Here is an 18,967-nt window from a genome sequence, read left to right on the forward strand (position 1 = left end):
CTCTGCCAAAGGACCCTCTTCTCTCAGTGTAGGGCTTGGTCCCAGGGCTCCCCCCCACCCCCGCCATGGGGAATTTGCCCTATCCTGCATCATTACAAGGTATCCTTTTTCTCAGAGTCCACAGGTGGTAAAGGCAAGGAGTATTTATAAGAAAAGAGGTATAATTATATGAATAGAAGGATTGCATTTCTATAGGTGCAGATTAGCTAACATAGTGTGATAATTCCAAAGAATGTGTTTAATTATTTGTCTGGTAGCCATCTCTTTCTTGTCATCTTTGCAAACAATTGTTTGGGGATACAGTGCTGCTTTAGGCCCAATCCAAAGGGTATTTTGCCCAGTTTTAATATTCCAAGGGTTTGAGGAGTAAGACCTACGGGGCAGTTATCCTGGGATGGCAGCTCAAACTCCACTTTAAAGTGCCTCTGTTTAGATTATTTTTTACACCTTTAAAACGATAAACAACTATCTACTGTTTGATTCAGCCCAAAGAATCCCATTGCAAATCATCAATGGTTTTATTGAAATGTTTGATTTTTATTCCTTACCTTTTCACTAGCTCTTTTTAGCAATGGGACCAAAAGTGGGGATTAAAAGAGCAATAAAACAAAACACGAACCTCCAAAATGGTTCTCACTATGTCATCTCTGCGTGCCTAACATCAGGGCGAGCAGCCCAGCAGGCAGCCAATCAACCACCACGCTGCAAACTCCAGCTGGCCAAAATACAGGAAACTAGACGCCTTCCCATTAGGTTTCCGCTCCCGCCCATCAACCCCAGTTGCGTTCCCTTCCAGAGGGGCGGGGTCAGGGAAGTGCGCATGCGCACAGCATTTCTTTCGCTTTTCACCTCCTTCCAACGTGTGGACTTAAATCCGGTATCACTTTGAAGGCGGGGCTGGGTCACGTTGAGGGTGGGAGGTGCCTGCTGGCCGAAGGTGCAGGATTGTACCATCTAGACTGCTGGGTGATCATGGAGGAGCTCTCGGCGGAGGGGCTTGATGAGGAGGAGCAGCTGGTGAGAAGGCATCGCAAAGAGAAGAAGGAATTGCAAGGTGAGTGGAACCCAGAAGTCTCGGGGCCCAGGGACGGGCGCGTGGCACGCCGGGGAATTTTGAGGGGCTTCTCATCTCCACTGTGTTGGATTTCTCCAAAGTAGCCAGTGGCCTCTTCCCTTCCGCCTCCCTTTCCCCGGCGGTCTCTTAATTCCCCAAACACTTTAGTGGCTTCCTCTTCTCAGGTGCACCGCGGTCCCCCAACTCCGAGCCGCCGCGGCTCGAGTGCTGTTTGAGAACGCCTCCACGCCACCGTGGCGGACCAAGACCGTTCCACCTCCTTTCCCGGTCTCCTTTTCCCATTCCTGCCCCACTTACCCACACTTGTCTCTAATGGGTGCTTTTTGAAATACTTTCTCTCAATTTGAGGGATATTTGAGAGATATAAAATTTTCATTTTTTTCCCTCTTACCACAGCATAGTCACGGTTATGTTAATAAAGTTTTTTGGGGGTGGGGGGGCCGGCGAGTCTCAGCTTCATCTCAGCTTTTCTCTGTAATTGTCTGATTGTTATGTAATTACTCTTGATTACATAATTTTTGTATGCCCTCTCCTCTTACCATCCCCTTCTTGTCCTTATTTCGTTTTTCCTTTAACCTGTGGGGTTTTGGTGGCTTTTCAGCCAAAATTCAAGGTATGAAGAATGCTGTTCCCAAGAATGACAAAAAGAGGAGGAAGCAACTCATTGATGATGTTGCTAAGTTGGAAGCAGAAATGGAACAGAAACAGAGAGAGGAACTGGAGCACTTGAAACTGACTTCTAAGGAGAGTAAAGTATGTGAAGTAATGTTTCTCTTGTCTAGGGCATTTGAAAGCAATTGCCCACTACTGTTAAACTGTTTTCTATATAAAATCATAAAATTGGAGAGAAAAGAACTTACTCAAACATGTTCATGCCTCACCTTCATTATCTTTGCACCAGGTTTACATGGTAATGTGTTTTTGTAAGGGAGGTCAGCAAAGAAAGTATACTTATTTAACTATTTACTTCCCAAAAGATGAACGGATTGATAAAATTTATCTAGAGGAAGATTCACCAAATGAAAGTTGGGAGAACAGCCTTTTAGTCCCTGAATTGCCATTAAATATGATTGTAACCTGGATAAAGTTACTTAAACTTACTGAGCATAAACTTTCCACACATAATAAGATACAAATATTTCTGTTTAAGTAAAGATTTTGTAAGAATCAAATAGAACAACAAATGTGAAATCATTTTTAAGTTATAAAAGTGCTTTTAGAACAAGTTGTAATGAATGAAAACTTACTGATGTTTCTTGGGTAAATTGGAACATAATGACTCATCATTTTAACTTATTTTATAATTGTAGCTAATGTGTATTGTGTGCCAAACACTATGTTTAATAGTGCATTATTTATAATTCTCATAGTAACTATGAGGTATTACCTATAAAAAATAAGTGTAAATAATCCCATTTTTCAAGTGGGAAACAGACTTTGAAAGATTAAGAACATTGTCCTGAATTCATAGCACCTAGTGTCAAAGGCAGAGCTGTCTTACTCCATGATGTGAGTATCGAATTCTGTTATAACTTTGTATGGTGTGGTAATTTATTGCTTGAGTTTTGGATAGCAAGGATCAGACTTCATAACCTCACTCCATTTTGGTAGTTAGAAAGTTCTTATGTCTATGCAAATTTTTCTACCATACATTAAATTTTATTTGGTTAATTTTGGTCCGCTTTTGACAGGGAAACAGCTTGTCTGTACTAATTTATAATGATTGTTATATTAAACATAATTTTATTTTCTTTAACTTTATTAGCCAGTCATCCAGATTCTGGCCTTTCATACCCTTCACATATTTTATTTCTAAGTTACTAGGCTTGATGCTCCAGGTGATGGTGTTGTCACAATCATGGTATTCTTAACTATCTCCTCATTTTTTATTAGTGATGAGATGGTTTTGTTTGCTCTCTCTGGCCTTTCAATTTTGAGATTTCTTTCCTAGGTTTCCAAGGACAAAAATGTTTGATTCTTAATCTACATATTGCCGAACTGGTACTATACAAACTCCCATTCTATTTTGAACTATTATCTTTTTCATAAACTTGTTTTCCTTCTGAAACTGCTTATATTCTTATGTTATTGCTCTCTTTTTTGTTTCAGATATTTCTCAGTATCTTGCTTATTGTCAATATGACAGTTTGTAAATTGTAACAGATTTCTCCAAAAAATATAATACTAATTTCACTAAAATCAATGACCACTCTTTGAAATTTTAATCTGATTTTGATAATTTTGATCATTTGAGCCATAGCCTTGAAGAGTGCTGACTGGTTATTGTTGCCAGAGGCCTCGATATGTTTTATGTATGTGTCGTACTAAACACTAGTTTATATTTGCAATAATAAAATACTAGCTCCTAATTCTGATAGTTACGTCTAGCAACTTTTTTATTTCAGCAAACGTATAACCCCTATTTAATGATTAAGATTGGTTGTAATATCTTAATGATAATTACAAACTTAAGTCTACCTATGGTTATTAGTTTGTAGATGGGGAATAGAAAAAGCAAAATGTGTTACTAGGGTCAAGAAGCAGTGCTCAGTGATTATTATGGAGAAGACCTGTGCTGCCACATTTAGAGAAGGGAAGGGTGTAGTGCTGAATGAATTGGGACTTAACAAAAATATTTGGGTCATAAAGGTGTAGGATTGATAAGAAGGAAGGAATGCATGAGGGGAGATGAGCATTATCTTTCAAGAGGTGTAAGGAAACTTCTTGGGACTCTGACAAATTCTTCCTTATAAATAGAGAAGAGACAAACTGTGCTATCTAATATTTATCTAGTGCTCTTATTCAAATTTGAAAAGTGGGATTGCACATATTTATGATTTTCTATAATGTAATAATCTAATACTTTGATTAATAAAAGTATTTACATTAACTAGTTAATGTTTTTTGTTTTTTCAGATAGATTCTGTTGCTGTTAACATTTCAAACTTGATTCTTGAGAATCAGCTGCCTCGGATATCAAAAGCACAAAAGAGACGGGTATGAAAGTCATTTAAGTTAGTGTTATGTGCTCAGTACTATCTTAGGTGTTATATAGGAAAGGAGTAGGGAAAAAACGATGGCGTTTCTGTCAAAGGCTCTGAAGTAACATTTATGAAACACTCGCAAAGTGCTAGATATTAGGATAGGCTTATAGATTATATGAAATCTCATTTAGTCCTGACACTAATCCTGTGAAGTAGGATTTCTTACCCCATTTTATAGAAAATAGGCCAAGGGAATATAAAAAGCATATTTATTTTGTAGTTCTCATAGAAGGGTTGGGGCTAGGAAGTAGTTGTGCAAAGAATATTTTTTACAACTATATTATCCCAGACTTAATAATTCAGAGTCTTCAGAGTGTGGGCCAAGGAGATTCTGATGCACAGCTTTGGTTAAAAACTGTAGTAGTAAGTGATGAAACAAAGATTTGAACCCAGAAATTTAAGCAAGGTATATAGCTGTATAAAAGAAGGAAAAATTCTTTGTGTTACGTAATGAATTGGAATTTTAAGGAAAAATAGTTATTTAGATAGGATATTTGAAGTAAGAGAAATATCATGGACAAAAGTATGGGAATGAAATTTTGCATTATCAAAGAACTGTAGGAATCTGATGTATTGGAATTAGTGATATCAAAATTATGGGAATGACATTAAATAGGTAAGGCCTTTTCACTTTGAAAAACTTTAAATGCAATCTTTTTAGTCCCAAATACTGTTTTACTAACACCTGAAGTTTTCTAGGATTTAAATGCTTATTTTTAAGCTAGCTTTGAATCTTATAATTTAGTATATAAGTTAAGAGAGCATTGGCTTTGGTGTCAGATGGGGTTTTAATCCCATTTACTGTGACTTCGGGTTAGATTCTTAACCCTTGTAAGCCTTGGTTTCACATGTATAAATGGGGAAAATAACACCTACTTCATAGAGTTATTGTGAGTATTAAGTAACATACTATTTCCAAAGTTCTAATACAATGCCTAGAGAACTACTGGGTCAACAAGTGATAGTACTGTTTACCGTATTAACTACTCTATAATGTATATACCTCTTAAAAAAAATTTAACCTAAAGCCAACACTTTTTGTTTGAAAGTTGATTAAGTTCAAATTGTCAAACATTTTTCATACTTAGGTAAAATTTTTTTATTGAGTAAATGTGATTGAATTTTATAGGACCATGAAATTTAGATATATCCAACTGTTAAAATTTATATTTCATGGTATCTTGAAAGTTACCTAGTTCAACTCCCTACTTATGATATATATTCTTTTCGGAATAGTGTTGTAATTGTCATCTAGCTTCTATAGACCTAAAATGAAGGACAGAATCTTTACTTGGTATTAGCATAACAAAATTGTTGGAATTCCCTTTACTTAAGTAATTGATACATCTTAGAGTATCCTATTTAATTCTGGGAAACATAAGGATACAACTTTTTCCTGTCTTTATCAAAACTGGTTCATCCCCACCTGGACCCTTTGGGAACAAGACAAACAAAAGCAAATTAAATTTCCTTATCTTAAACATTTTGTAATTTTTCTCCTAAAATACTGCATACCCTATTTTGGCTATACTCTTAAAGATCTTATCATTCATAGTCAGCAGCTTTTAACACTTGGCAGAGAAAAAAATATCCTAGAACTAATGCCCCAAGTTTCTTTTGTTTTCTTATATCAGTAGGATTCGGGAACAGAAAATACTAAAAGCTTATAATACGTAAGAAAATGGAACCTGAAAACAGGGTGGATAATTGGTTATTAGACTTATTTTGAATCCTCTTTTTTTCTTTTTTTTTTTTTTTTCTTTTTTGGCCAAAGGCACCAAGGATTGAAAAACCAGTAAATGGTGTTTATCTTTGGGAGAGAGAGCAACTCTGGTAGAAAAACATGACAAAACTTTATGAGGATTTGTTACTGGAATGTTGTAGAGTGCATTTCTTATTTTTAATCTAGGAAGTATTTATTTGATTCAAAGAACTTGAGTGCTTCAATTGAGTATGGTGGAAAGAGTTCAAAGTAGAACTTAGAAGAACTGGGTTCCAAAAATATGAAATTTGAAAGCTACAATGAGATCTAGTTCAGTTTCTTTATTCTACAAATGAGAATACTTGAGGCCCAGATCGTTTCAATGGCACGCTGAAAGTTTGATACAAATCCAGGACTAGTACTCAATTCTTAAGGTTCCTCTTTAGAGTTGTTTTTGCTGTATTACTGTTGTGGCCGCCAGCCCCCAAAAGACACATGGACCACCAGAACTCAGTGAGTTATAGGAAACACTCTTTATTAAGCCAGCTAGATCTGCCAGGGGTACGCAGACCCCAAATTAAGTAGCCCCGAAATGTAGAGGTACAGGGTTTTTAAGCTCAAAATCCCATTCTTCATTCTGTCTAAACACAAAGAGCTATCTTTCTTCTATTCACTATCTGTCAACTCGTCAGGTGCGTAAGCAGGGTTACAGAAGCAGAAAGCTTGTTTAGAATGTTATATTCCTATAATCAAAGGCCTATGTGCCCATAGCGATAGTCAGACAGTAATTTCCAGTAAGAGTCAATTTTTCAGCCACCACATTACTACATCATGATTCTACATAATATTTTCATCTTTTGTATGTTTCATCTTTAGACTTCGCTGATGATATTTCTATCTCCAGTAAGTACTAGGGTTGTAGAAACCAAAATGCCTAGTGCCATTAAGAAACTATACTATACTGTTGACATGAGAAACTTCTAAATTTGTGGAGAATTTTTATAAGAGTTTATTTGCACTAAACTGAGGACATGCCAGGGAGTAAGGTCTCAAGTGCTTTGGAGAATAAATTAGCAGTGTCTGTTAAGTATTTAAGATTAAGGAGGGGACATAAGGAAGATTACAGGAAGGTGGGAGAAAGCTAGGCAGTGGACTGGATTACAATTAAGATTATATGGCCTTGTGAAGGTGGTCTCTGCTTTAGCCAGAGGGGTCTGAAAGGGGACTTTTCACGGTGTGTTAACCTAGATGAAAAGAAACAACGGACAGGGCTTCCTTAAGACAAAGATAAATCTTTTTCCAAAGCAGTTTTATGCCTGGGGCATAACTATTCACCATGACCTGCCCAGTTAGGAATTTATGATTAGATCATGCTGTGGGGTTACTTTCCATAGAACTGTGTCTGCAGTACTTTGCATACCCTACCTGTCGCCTTAGAAATGAAATACAATGCTTTGTAATATTGAAGCGGAGCATAGGGAGAACAAAATGAAATGATTGGATTAGTATTTTAGAGTTTTCACAATGAACAGTTTTGCAGTTAGTAAAGTTCCACTCTGCCAGTAAATAGTACATGACATCATAAGTCTAGCTTTTATCTGCTCCAGTTTTTATTCTGACTCAGGTACCTGGATAGAAGGAGCTCTTGTTTTCCCTGCTCTACCTGCTGTATGGGCTTTGGAAGTTTTTATGTGTGCAGTCTCCTCAGAAAAGGAAGATGAGAGGTTTTGGACTAGGTGATACCTAAGGTGCTTCTTATCTCACTCCTCTGAAAATGTATTGTAGTCTTTTATAAAGTAATAGTGCCATCTTGTATATTAAGATTTTATGTTGCTGTGGTCCACAATTTTAGGTATGCAGCAAGATAAATTTGTTCATGGGAGAAAAATTTAATTGGGAGAAAAAGAAACAAATAGGCTTATGTTTTATTAGGGAGGTAATAGTTTTTGATTCAGGTAACTTAGAGGTCACTTTAGGTTCATCTAGCGGGACACTTAAGGCATATAGTACAATATGTGACATTAAGTTAAATTGAAATTTGCCTTTCCCTTTGCTTCTTCTGCCCAAAGGAGAAGTTAGAGACATGAAAATCTTTACCTTTTTCTAAGTTTACCCTGTAATTTGCTACCAATATCAAGATTCGTAGAGTTTAGTTTAATTATTTTTATTCTCTTCAATTGGAAAGCATTTCCTAAGTATACAAGTAAAACATATAGTGGAGAATTAGAAAGATGCAGAAAAGTGCAATGCACACACACAACCAAATAAAACTTACTTTGTAATCCTATCATCCAGAGAAAAGTACTATAAATACATTGTGTATGTCCTAGTGTTTTTTTTTTTTAAACAATGTATGTGTAGACTTAGTGTATATTAACTACAGATACTCCTCAACTTATGATGGTGTTAAATCCTGATAAACCCATCGTAGGTTGTACATATCATTTAAATTGAAAACATATTTAACACACCTAACTTACATGCATCATAGCTTACCCTAGCTTACCCTAACCTACCTGAAACATGCTCAAGATGCTTTACATTTGCCTACAGTTGGGCAGAATCATCCAGCACAACAAATACACTGTAGAGTATCAGTTGTTTATCCTTGTGATCATGGTTAACTGGGAGCTTCAGCTGGCTGTCACTGCCCAGCATCACGAGGGAGCATCCTACTGCAGATCGCTAGCCTCAGAAAAGATCAAAATTCAAAGTAAGGTTTCAACTAAATGTATGTGCTTTCATACTAGAGTAAAGTTGAAGAATTTTTAGTTGAACCACTGCTAGTGGGGGACTGGTTTTATATACCTTTTTTGCCCCAACTTCATGTCTTGATACTTTTCCTTGGTACTATAGCCATATGAACTATGTTTATCTATGAAACATAGTGCTTCTGGCTTTTGATTCTTGCTAGTCCAACTGTCAAGAACTTTTTTTCTTCTTCCCCAACCTTCTCATTCTATATTCTATTCATCCTTTATGTCACAAATCTTTTACTGACCTCCCCCTAATCCCATCCTTGTATATGCTTTATGGGAAGATTTCTTATGACATTTGAGTAAGGAAAGGTGCAGAATGTAATGTATACCATATTTGTTTAAAAGTTTTCTTTTTATACATTTTCAATGAGTACATTTGTATTTATTAAAATGCATAGGAAAAAATTTAGAAGGATATACAACAGATGCCTAGAGTAGGTACTGGGATTAGCAGTGGTCCTTAAGGGGAACTTGAGTCTGTCCGTAATATTTTAATGTTTTAAGAAGAATATTTTCCTGTTACTTTAATAAAACGTGTATGTTCGTGTTTATATGCACATTTTTTTTTTTTTTTTAAAGCTTGGAGAGTTCCTGTATTTTTCTAAAGACTTTAGCATGTTAATACCTCACTGGTGGAGTGCATTAGCCTTGACTTAAATAAAGATATGATAATGATGTGCTTTAAGGCCAAGAACAGGCCAGTCTTAAGACAATGCACTGAAATCAGTAAGTAAAGTTTTAGAAACCTGGCATGTAGTTTTTAAAAGTTTTTAAATTTTTCAAAGAAAATTTGAGAGCTTTTGTCTAGGTACAGAGCTAGGTACTGGGTACAGAGAAAGATAGTTTGCCCTTAAAGGAGTTCGCAGGACAGAAGATTCTATAAGTTATGAGATCATCAATACTATATTGCTTGTGGTAGAAGGGAGAAAAATGGTAAAAATCTTTTGAGAATCTTATGTCTGTCTCCTGAAATGTAAATTTGCCCTAATTATTATGAACTAACTTTTCTACATTCTCTCCTTAGGACAAAAAAGCTGCATTAGAAAAGGAGCGGAAAGAAAGGATAGCTGAAGCTGAAATTGAGAACTTATCTGGAGCTAGACACGTAGAAAGTGAAAAACTTGCTCAAATATTGGCAGCTAGACAGTTGGAAATCAAACAGATTCCATCTGATGGCCACTGTATGTATAGAGCCATCGAAGATCAACTGCAAGAACAGGACTGCCCTCTGACTGTGGCTGCCTTAAGAAGTCAAGCTGCTGACTATATGCAAAGCCACGTGGAAGACTTTCTGCCATTTTTAACAAACCCTAATACAGGAGAGCCATATACTCCAGGTAATTTATTTGTCTTTACTACATCTTGTTGTTGTGGTTGTTATTGTTAAATAGAGTGCTCCCTGGGACTGAGAATAAGAAAAACTCATGTAGTTCTTATGGGGAAAAATATCTCAAAATTTAGGCAGATTTATTTCCTATAATTTTAACAGATATTAGTATATTTTACAAGATCTTTTAAGTACTTAACCATTTTGTACTTAAAATATGTTAATTGTGTTCTATAAGATACTGATGCAAATAAGTTTACAGCTTCCAAAATGACACGTTTGAGGCACTATTTGATGCTAGCTCTGGGAAAGGAGTTTCAACTCATTTGTACTTTTACCCTGATTCTTTTTTTCATATTTCTTACAGTTTTACAGTGAACTTGATTTTGTAGTAGTTATATTTTTATTCTTTTGGTGTATTCTTTCGCATGCAGATTTAGGCTTTAAAGTACATGTCAAGATAGTGAATAAGGTGGCAATTTTGGGGTGGGTAATGATTGCTTGGGATGAAGAGGGAGAAGTAGGACTGTTATATACTTAAGGTTTTTGGGCCTCAGGCTGGGGGAAGGAAGCAGAAATGTATTGGCTTTGCTCTTGGATGGTAAGGCAGCAGAAAATTGGAGTGGGTTAAATTCTGGAAAGCACAGGTAGAGAAGGAGGAAGTTCATATACTGAACAGTTTCATCAGGAATTGTGGAAGCTGTGAAAAGGATCTTGTTACATGATTTATGAAAATTATTAAGTTTTGTTTATTTTCTACAGAAGAGTTTGGGAAGTACTGTGATGATATTATAAACACAGCTGCATGGGGAGGTCAGCTTGAGGTGAGTTTGTAATTATTCATCATGATAGTAGATTGTTAAATTATTTCTAAATCCCATATGTAGTTTTTACATTTTTCAGATGATCCTAATATCTCTTTGGAGATTCCCTTTCTTTAAATATTAGCTGGTTCTACATTGACAAAGCATTGAAGTGTAGGGGGATAACATTCTGAGGCCTTTTAGTATGTACCTTCAGGAAGTAAAGCACCGTTTCATTTTAAATAGCCAGGTGTTTGATCTGTGGGTTGATGTAGGTGGTGTTGCATTTGTGTGTTTCCAGTTGTGATACTGCTTATTGGCACTGTGTTTGATTTTTTGAATTTATGAAAGTTAAGATTTTACTTAAAGTACTGTAATATTTGTTCTAGTGGCTCGGCCGATGAAAAATAACATATCCGTTACATCAGACATAGAAGACAATATTTTTATGTGCTATTACAGGTCAAATCCTACCACATACATGTATTACATTTGTGTCATGAATTCCGAGTTGGTAATGACTGAATTGAAAGCAGTATTGATGAATTAAAATTCACATGTAACAAAACAATGTTTAGTCACTTGTAGAGAGTTAATTAGAATTTTTTTGTCTCTAAGTGTAATGAGTCCAAGTGTAATGAGGCATCCTGGGCGATTAGAAAGTTAGGAGATAAGAGGAAAAGTCTTGGGTTTGGGTTTTGGCTTTTCCTTCCACTTCTCAGTTTTGTGATCATGAGGGAGTTAGTCAATCTTCCGAGCTTGAGTTTCCTAATTATTGAATGGGAATAATAAAAAACCTATATGTACTCAGTAGGTCATTTGTGGACACTGAGGCAGGAACTATATGCATAGAAGTTTGTATGCTAAAGTGCCAGATGGATGAATCTAGCAGTGTTATTAATATAGTGATTAATTGTTTTTGAATAGTTTGTAGCTCTGGCTTTTTCCTTTAAGAACTATATTGTTTGAAGGTATGACATAAATGTTTCTTCAAAATCTTTTTTCTGAGCAGTGCTGTATTTGTACCTCTTCTGAGCCGTCAGAAGGAACTGTGTCCTTTTGTTTTGTGTTCCTCTCCTGGGTCTCTGGAACTCAAGAAGTTTTTATAGTATCATTGTGACTACATTAGGAGTAATTAATTACAGATGTTTGACTTTTCTTACAAGGATCACAAGTTAATATGAGTATTAGAGACCTAAGTGACTCTTTCTAAATTGAAAAAAACTTTTAAAAATTCTTCGAAGGACATTTCTTATAAGTTGTTCATCTCTGAATTCATTTGAATTAAGAATCGCTATTTTCACAACAGGGTAAATTTAAATTATTAAAGAGAAAATCTTTGTATGGTTTCTGAAAACAGAAGGATTTTAAGATTTTCAGAGCTTGCTTTACACCCTCCATTCTGAGCTAGCTTTTAAAAAAATAGTATTTTAGGTATGAGGAAAAACTGTCTCAAAGGAACTTTTTTTTTTCTTTTGGTATTTTTTTCCCCCCTGTCTTTATTGAACTAGACAATTAGTTGATTATAGTATATTTTACAATTCCATGAGTTTTTTTTTTTTTTAATTATAGTTGGCATGCAGTAATATACCCATTTCAGTTATATAGCATAGTGATCAGAGATTCACATAATTTGCAATGATCACCCCACTAAATCTATTACCCCTCTTTCCCCTTACATATTTATTAAAACATTATTAACCTTATCTTCCCCATGCTACACTCTACATTTCTATTCTATTCTGCAACTATTCATTTGTACCTCTTAATCCTTTATTTTTCTTCCTCCCCAATACCCCTCCCATCTAGTAGCCCTCAAAATATTCTCTATATCTATAAGTTTACTTCCGCTCTTGTTGTTGTTGATTTTGTTCTTTAGATTCTACATGTCTGTGAAATCATGTAATATTTGTATTTCTCTATCCGACCAATGTCATTCAGGGCAATACCCTCTAGGTCCATCAAGGCAATGTCTTTTTCCATCCCCTTCCTTTTAGTCTGTGTGTGTCTTTTAATCTGAAGTGAGTCTCTTGTAGGCAGCATATGTAGTGGTCTTGTTTTCTAATCCATTCAGCCACTCTATCTTTTGGTTGGAGCACTTAATTCTTTTCCATTTGAGGCACTTGTTGATAGGAATGTAATTATTACTGTTCTTTATTCATGTTTTTGATACACGTTTTTTCTTCTTTAAGAAGTTCCTCCAACATTTCCTATAATACTGGTTTGGTGTTGATAAATTCTTTTAGCTTATTTTTGTCTGAGAAGCTCTTTATCTGTCCCTCAACTCTAAATGATAGCTTTGCTGGATAAATAATTCTTGGTTGTAGATCATGGATTTTCATCACATCGAATATTTTGTTCCAAGCCCTTCTATCCTGCATGTTTTCTTTTGAGAAATCCACTGCCAGTTTTATGGGTGTTCCCTTATAAGTAATTATCTGTTTTTCTCTCTCTGCTTTTAATCTTCTTTCTTTGTATTTAACCTTTGGCATTTCAATTATGATATGTCTTGGTGTGGGCCTCTTTGGGTCCCTGGTTTTTGGGACTCTCTATCTTCCTAGGGTTTAATATATATTTTCTTCACCAGGTTAAGGAAGTTTTCCATCATTATTTCTTCAAATAGCTCTTCAAGGTCTTTTTTTTTTTTTTTTTTCAGTATCCCTGCGACAGAGATATTTTACATTTCATAGTGTCCCATAGGCTCCTTAAATTATTATTATAGTCTTTTTTCTTCCCATTTTGATTGAATGTGCTTGGCTTTCCCATCTTCTATATAAGACATTTGAACCTCTTCTTTATTCACTGTTTATTCCATTTAGTATACTTCTCATCTCAGATAATTTGTTCTTCATTGTTGACTGCTTCCCTTTTATAATTTCCATTTTTATATTTTTTATCTCTTGTTGAAATTCTCACTGAATTCATCTACATTTTCCGTGCATTCATTGAACATCTTTATAACCAGTGTTTTGGACTCTGAATCTTTTCAATTGCCTGACTTCGTTATTTCTGGATCTCTGTTCTGTTCTCTCATATGGTTTCTGCTTCTTTGTCTTCCCATTTTGGCTGCCTTTCTGTGTTTGTTTCTATGTACTAAGCAAAGCTCCTAGGTCTCCCAGTCTCATTAGAGCAGGAGTTCAGATGCAGGCCAAACTTAGCTTCTGGTTGTGTCCCTCTTGGGCCACCTGTTAAGATTCAGCAAACAATCCACAGATGCTGTGTTTATATTTGCCGCAAAAGGCCACACCAGAAACCGAGGCCAGCTGCCATCAGTGTGGCTTGGCCCTGTTCAGCAAGGGGCACCTGACTAAGCGAGGACACACCTGGATGTGGCTTGAGTGGGACCATGAGTTGGGGGAAGCTTCAGGGAATCCTCTGGATGGAGTAACCTCTGTTATCCAGTTTGATGACATCTGAGTATGGTGGTGCTGGGTCCACGCACTGAGAGAGGGGATCGTTCAACAGAGGAATAATGGATACCACCGAAACACAGAGCGAGTCTCCCCTTAGCCCTCACTCCAACACTTCAGTATTCCCCCTGTAAGTCCCTGGTGCCACCTGTGTAGCCAAACCAGTGCTGGTGCTCAGAGCGAGCAGGTCTATCACTCGTAGGCACGTCCCCTTTAAGAGGCGGCTGTAGCTGCCAGCCACCATTGCCTCTGTCCTACTCAGCAGCTCTGGACTCGGCAGCCCATCGTCCTCGCCTCGTCGTAGTCCTACCTTCTGCCATTGCAGGGTGATTTCTTAGTTCTCTCCCTAGTTGTATGGCTTATTTATCTAGATTCCAGGCTGTTTTCCTTGCTGTTTGCTCCTTGTTTCTGCCACAGCTTTGATTCAGTCACCAGAGGGATGAACAGAGCCTCTATCATCTACACTTTTTCTTTTTCCTCATTCTCAAAGGGGCATTGTTATGAAATAGAGTATGGGATTAAATTTGCCACCATGAAGCATAGAACCTTTTTTTTCATATTCCTGGAGTCATTTCATACTTTTGTTTAAAACTTCCTAAAACTTCCATGTTTTAGACAGAATGATCTTCTAATGGAGCAAATATATAGATCAGGGCACTATGATTGAAGACTGTTAAGTGATTATGAACTTTCTCCGTTCAGTTGCAGGTCGTTTTATCTCCTTGTGCTTGACTTTAGGTGGGCCTTTAGAATCATCGGAAAAGCTTTAAAAAAAAAAAATAACCAATTTGCCCTGCTCATTCTCTTTCCTTACTCCCTTCAAAATTGTAATTGATTTGGTCTGCTGCTTCAACAATGATTTACTAAAAACTTTTTATTATGGAAATTTTAAATTATATTCAAAAGTAGACCAATGAACTCTGTCTACCCATCCCCTCACTTTATTAACTATGACATTGATATTTCTAAGAAGCTATTGTGTAGCCACAGCTTGAAACTTCTGCATTTGATTTAATAAACATTTATTTTTTAATTCAACAAATATGTAAGAATTAAAAGCCTTCCGTATGCCAGGCTCTTGGTGTATAGCGACGAACAGAGCAGATCCCTGCCCTTACTGATTGCCCTATTCATGAGTACCTCAGTAGTTTATGATTTCAATAAGATTCACATTTTTATTTTTTTTAACAATACATTTTCTTTCTTATAGCTCAGAGCCCTATCTCATATTTTACAAACACCAATAGAGATAATCCAGGCAGATTCTCCTCCTATTGTAGTTGGTGAAGAATATCAGAAAAAACCATTAATACTTGTGTAAGTACCTAGAAATGTCTACTGTTATATTTTTCATATTAAGACAAAATTATTTAAAAATTTTAGTTTGTGTTGATTAATTAAAAAAAACTTGTCAGTGGAATTATGCTTATTTTATGTTAACAGCAATTATAAAATTAGAAAGCATTTTTAAAATATGTGATTTAGATACTTATTTAAATCTCTAGTGATTTATTTTTGTGTATGAGTTAAGAATAAAATTATTTCTAAAGGTTACAAAGTTTTAGAATTAATTTGCATATTTCCTACTTTGACATTAATAATGCGAAAAGTTTCAACAAGAGAAAAAGCTGAAATATATTTATGTTGCCTGATTATTCCTTAGAGATTTTTTTCTACATATTGTAAAAGTATATTATGTGATTGAGAAATCTCTGAAACACAATATGGAGAGTTTGCTCTTGGCTTCAGTGTTTATTAGCTAACCCTACTAAGGTGGTCATTAATGGCTTGGATTTAGGTGAAAATTTCAGCTTATTGAGTAGTCAGCATTTCAATCCTTTTTTTTCCTCCAATGATTATGTTTTACTTAAACTTAGCAGACAAAGTTGTGGGTCTTATTGACTGCCACCGCTTTCACATGGTGTTAAACTTAAGTATATTTATGTGGTTTATTAACTGTGGAGCGATTCATTCAGAGTACTTGGTTTTATATGCTTAATAAATATGTATAAACATTCATCAAAACTCATTTCTTTTTCTTTTTTTATTTCAGATATATGAGACATGCATATGGCTTAGGAGAACATTACAATTCTGTTACATGGTTGGTGAACAGAGCTACTGAAAATTGCAGCTAGTTTGCAAAAAGTTGCACAATTATGTTTTAGTACCAATATGAGTATTCATACCAAGTGCTGAATTGTTCTAAATGTTACTGGAAAAACACAACTACCTGAAATTCGTTTTATGGCAAAGCTACTAACAGGTTTTTAGAAAATGTCTCAGAGATAAACTTTAGCCATGGTCCCCTAAGCGGTATTTTAAAAACACATGTAAGTCCATTGGTAGAGATCATTTATAGACCAAGATGCAACCCTATTTGCTGATATTTTTATTAATATAGGATCCTGAATATTCTGTTGAAATAAATCTTAAATGTTTTACTAAAAGCTTTCAGTAACCACTTCAGTGTAATTTTTCTTGAAGAAATAAGACTCAATCTCTTTGTCATTGCAATAATGTGGTCATCATGATAGTGAATTTAACACTTATAAATGAACTTGATTGCGGTAACCTTGGTATCAATGGGATTAATGCTGTGAACCTTTTTATAACCCCATCAAAGTATAGCTGAGAAGCTTGCTTTAATGTTAAGAATTTTAAAATATTTTTTCATATTGCAATCAGTTATATTTTAAGAAATGAGACAATTTGAAAGTAAATGGGTATTCCCTATCAGATTTAAACCTCTAAATCAGTGGTCCTCAACTTTTGGCACCAGGGACCGGTGCGCCTAGGAGAATCTAATGCCTGATAATCTGAGGTAGAACTGAGGTGGCGATGCTAGTCCTGGGAAGTAGCTTCAAAACAGATGAAGCTTCACTCCCTCACCCACTGCTTACTTCCTGCTGTGCAGCTCTGTATAGGTCCGTGGCCTGGGAGTTGGGGGCCCTTGCTCTAAAGAATTACAGCTTAGCCTTTTACTTGTGTGTAACTGAAAAAGAACCAACAGATTCCTGTCTAATTCACTTGTTGCTACTTGCTGTTTCTTAAACTTCAGAATGGAATTAGTGCTATCATTTCTTGATTATCTTCATAACAACAATTTTTTGGTTTGTTGTGTTTTCTTTTATCACCACTCAGCCGCTTTGCTTTCCTTGCACCATTTTCCACTAAGAAACAGTTTGTGGCCCCATTTAACCTTTAACTTGCACGATTTGAAAGAGTAGCAATGTAAAAGGGACCAAGGCTAAATTTCCTTCAAATTCTCTTTTCCAATTTGTTTTACTAGATCTTTCTCTGTTTTATTTTCTAGGATTAAAAGGAAGCCTTTGTTATTTTGTTTGCCTTATTAATGTCGCCTTTCCTTAACTCAAGTATTTTCAGTATTTTTTTATATTACATTATGGATAAAGGTGAAAGCCACTCTTTGGGAGTCAAGACTATATAGTAAAATCAGTATACAATGCTTTTTGGTATGAATGATTTATCTAAATCAGATTTCAGGGTACATATATTCCATCTAAGAAGATAGTACTTATATATACAGATGTGTTGGATAATTTATATATAAGGAAGTATTATGAAAATGAGACTTTCTTTGTTGGATATATTTTTCCCCAATTAGAAATAACTAGTAACTTTGAGCATGAAGTTTATGACATTTTAATTTGAGTTCCATTAATGCAGCTAATTTTTACAATTAAATATGGAGTTTATAGTATTTAAAATGGGATGTCAGTCTCATATGCCTAGCAGGTGACAATGTGGGAAACTGGTCAACTAGAACAAGTGAGTACTGCATTTCAAGAGTTTAAAAACAATTCTGCCTGTCAAACAAAATATATTCTGAAAGTCACCTGTTTTGTAATCCATGATCTGAATTTCTGGGGGTCTGAAATTTATAAAATAATGAAATTATAAAACACTAACTACCTTGGCTTTATTTTAAAGTAATTTATTACTTTAAAAGATAAACATTAGGAAGTAATAAAATAAGATCATGAATCCTGTTATTATAAAGTCCATCTATATTTAAAGTATTCTAAAATAATCCATTGGTAGCCATTGTTTTCCCTAACAAATGTTTTCTTGATTCTAGGTTTATTTTTTATTTTTATTTTTAAATACCCAATATAGTTATGAACAGGATATGTATGATTAACTTCTATTCTTTCATAAAACTTCAGAAAAAAATCATTTTAGCTGTAACCTAAAATTTAAGTCTTTAAAAAATGGCCGATGCTAATTTAAAAGCACATACACTAATTTAGTTTACTGTCTGTTGACAGTTTATTAGAAGTTTTGTAAGCTTTATTTAGTCCTAACTCACAAAGTGTTAGAGTTCTGGAATATGTGTTAAGCCAAGAATTTTATCTACTTAAATATGTTTACAACTTGTATAAAGCAAAAAAGAGTGTATAACTATAGTGAGCAATAGTTTTGTTTATATCTGTTTGCCAAAAGAATAAAAATGAATTAAGTAAACATTTGTTCAAATTGTTGTTCTTTAATAATTTTAGAATATAGAAATAGAGGAAACTCATTTTGTTAGAATTTTATCCAGCCTTTATTTTGTCTTCACATATAATTGAAATTAATACAATAACATATTCTTGGACTTAAAAGATCTGGAATAAATGTACGAGCATAGCATTATCCCCTAAACAGGATAGAGGGAGATAATAAAATAATAGCCATTTAAGACATGGCTTTTACTAATCAGGTTGAAATTTAGAACCTTTTAGAATAATGAAGGTTTATTTAGGGCAAGTAAATTAGAATATTCTCAGACTGGTGGGTGTTAATGAAAAAAATGAAGAAATGTGTGTACAAGAATGTGAAAC

General features: G+C 35.1%; 1 protein-coding gene across 1 annotated transcript; it reads left to right on the plus strand.

Moving 5' to 3' along the window:
- Positions 1-873: 873 nt before the first annotated feature.
- OTUD6B (OTU deubiquitinase 6B) lies at positions 874-18,608 on the plus strand. The gene is made up of 7 exons (XM_016147814.2): positions 874-1,054; positions 1,677-1,828; positions 3,992-4,072; positions 9,605-9,917; positions 10,670-10,731; positions 15,331-15,437; positions 16,174-18,608. The coding sequence occupies exons 1-7, from the start codon at positions 973-975 to the stop codon at positions 16,256-16,258; spliced, it is 882 nt and encodes a 293-aa protein (XP_016003300.1). The 5' UTR covers positions 874-972; the 3' UTR covers positions 16,259-18,608.
- The last annotated feature ends 359 nt before the right edge of the window (positions 18,609-18,967 follow it).

This window comes from Rousettus aegyptiacus, unplaced genomic scaffold (assembly GCF_014176215.1).
Source record: "Rousettus aegyptiacus isolate mRouAeg1 unplaced genomic scaffold, mRouAeg1.p scaffold_m13_p_15, whole genome shotgun sequence".
In the NCBI taxonomy this organism is placed as follows: domain Eukaryota; kingdom Metazoa; phylum Chordata; class Mammalia; order Chiroptera; family Pteropodidae; genus Rousettus; species Rousettus aegyptiacus.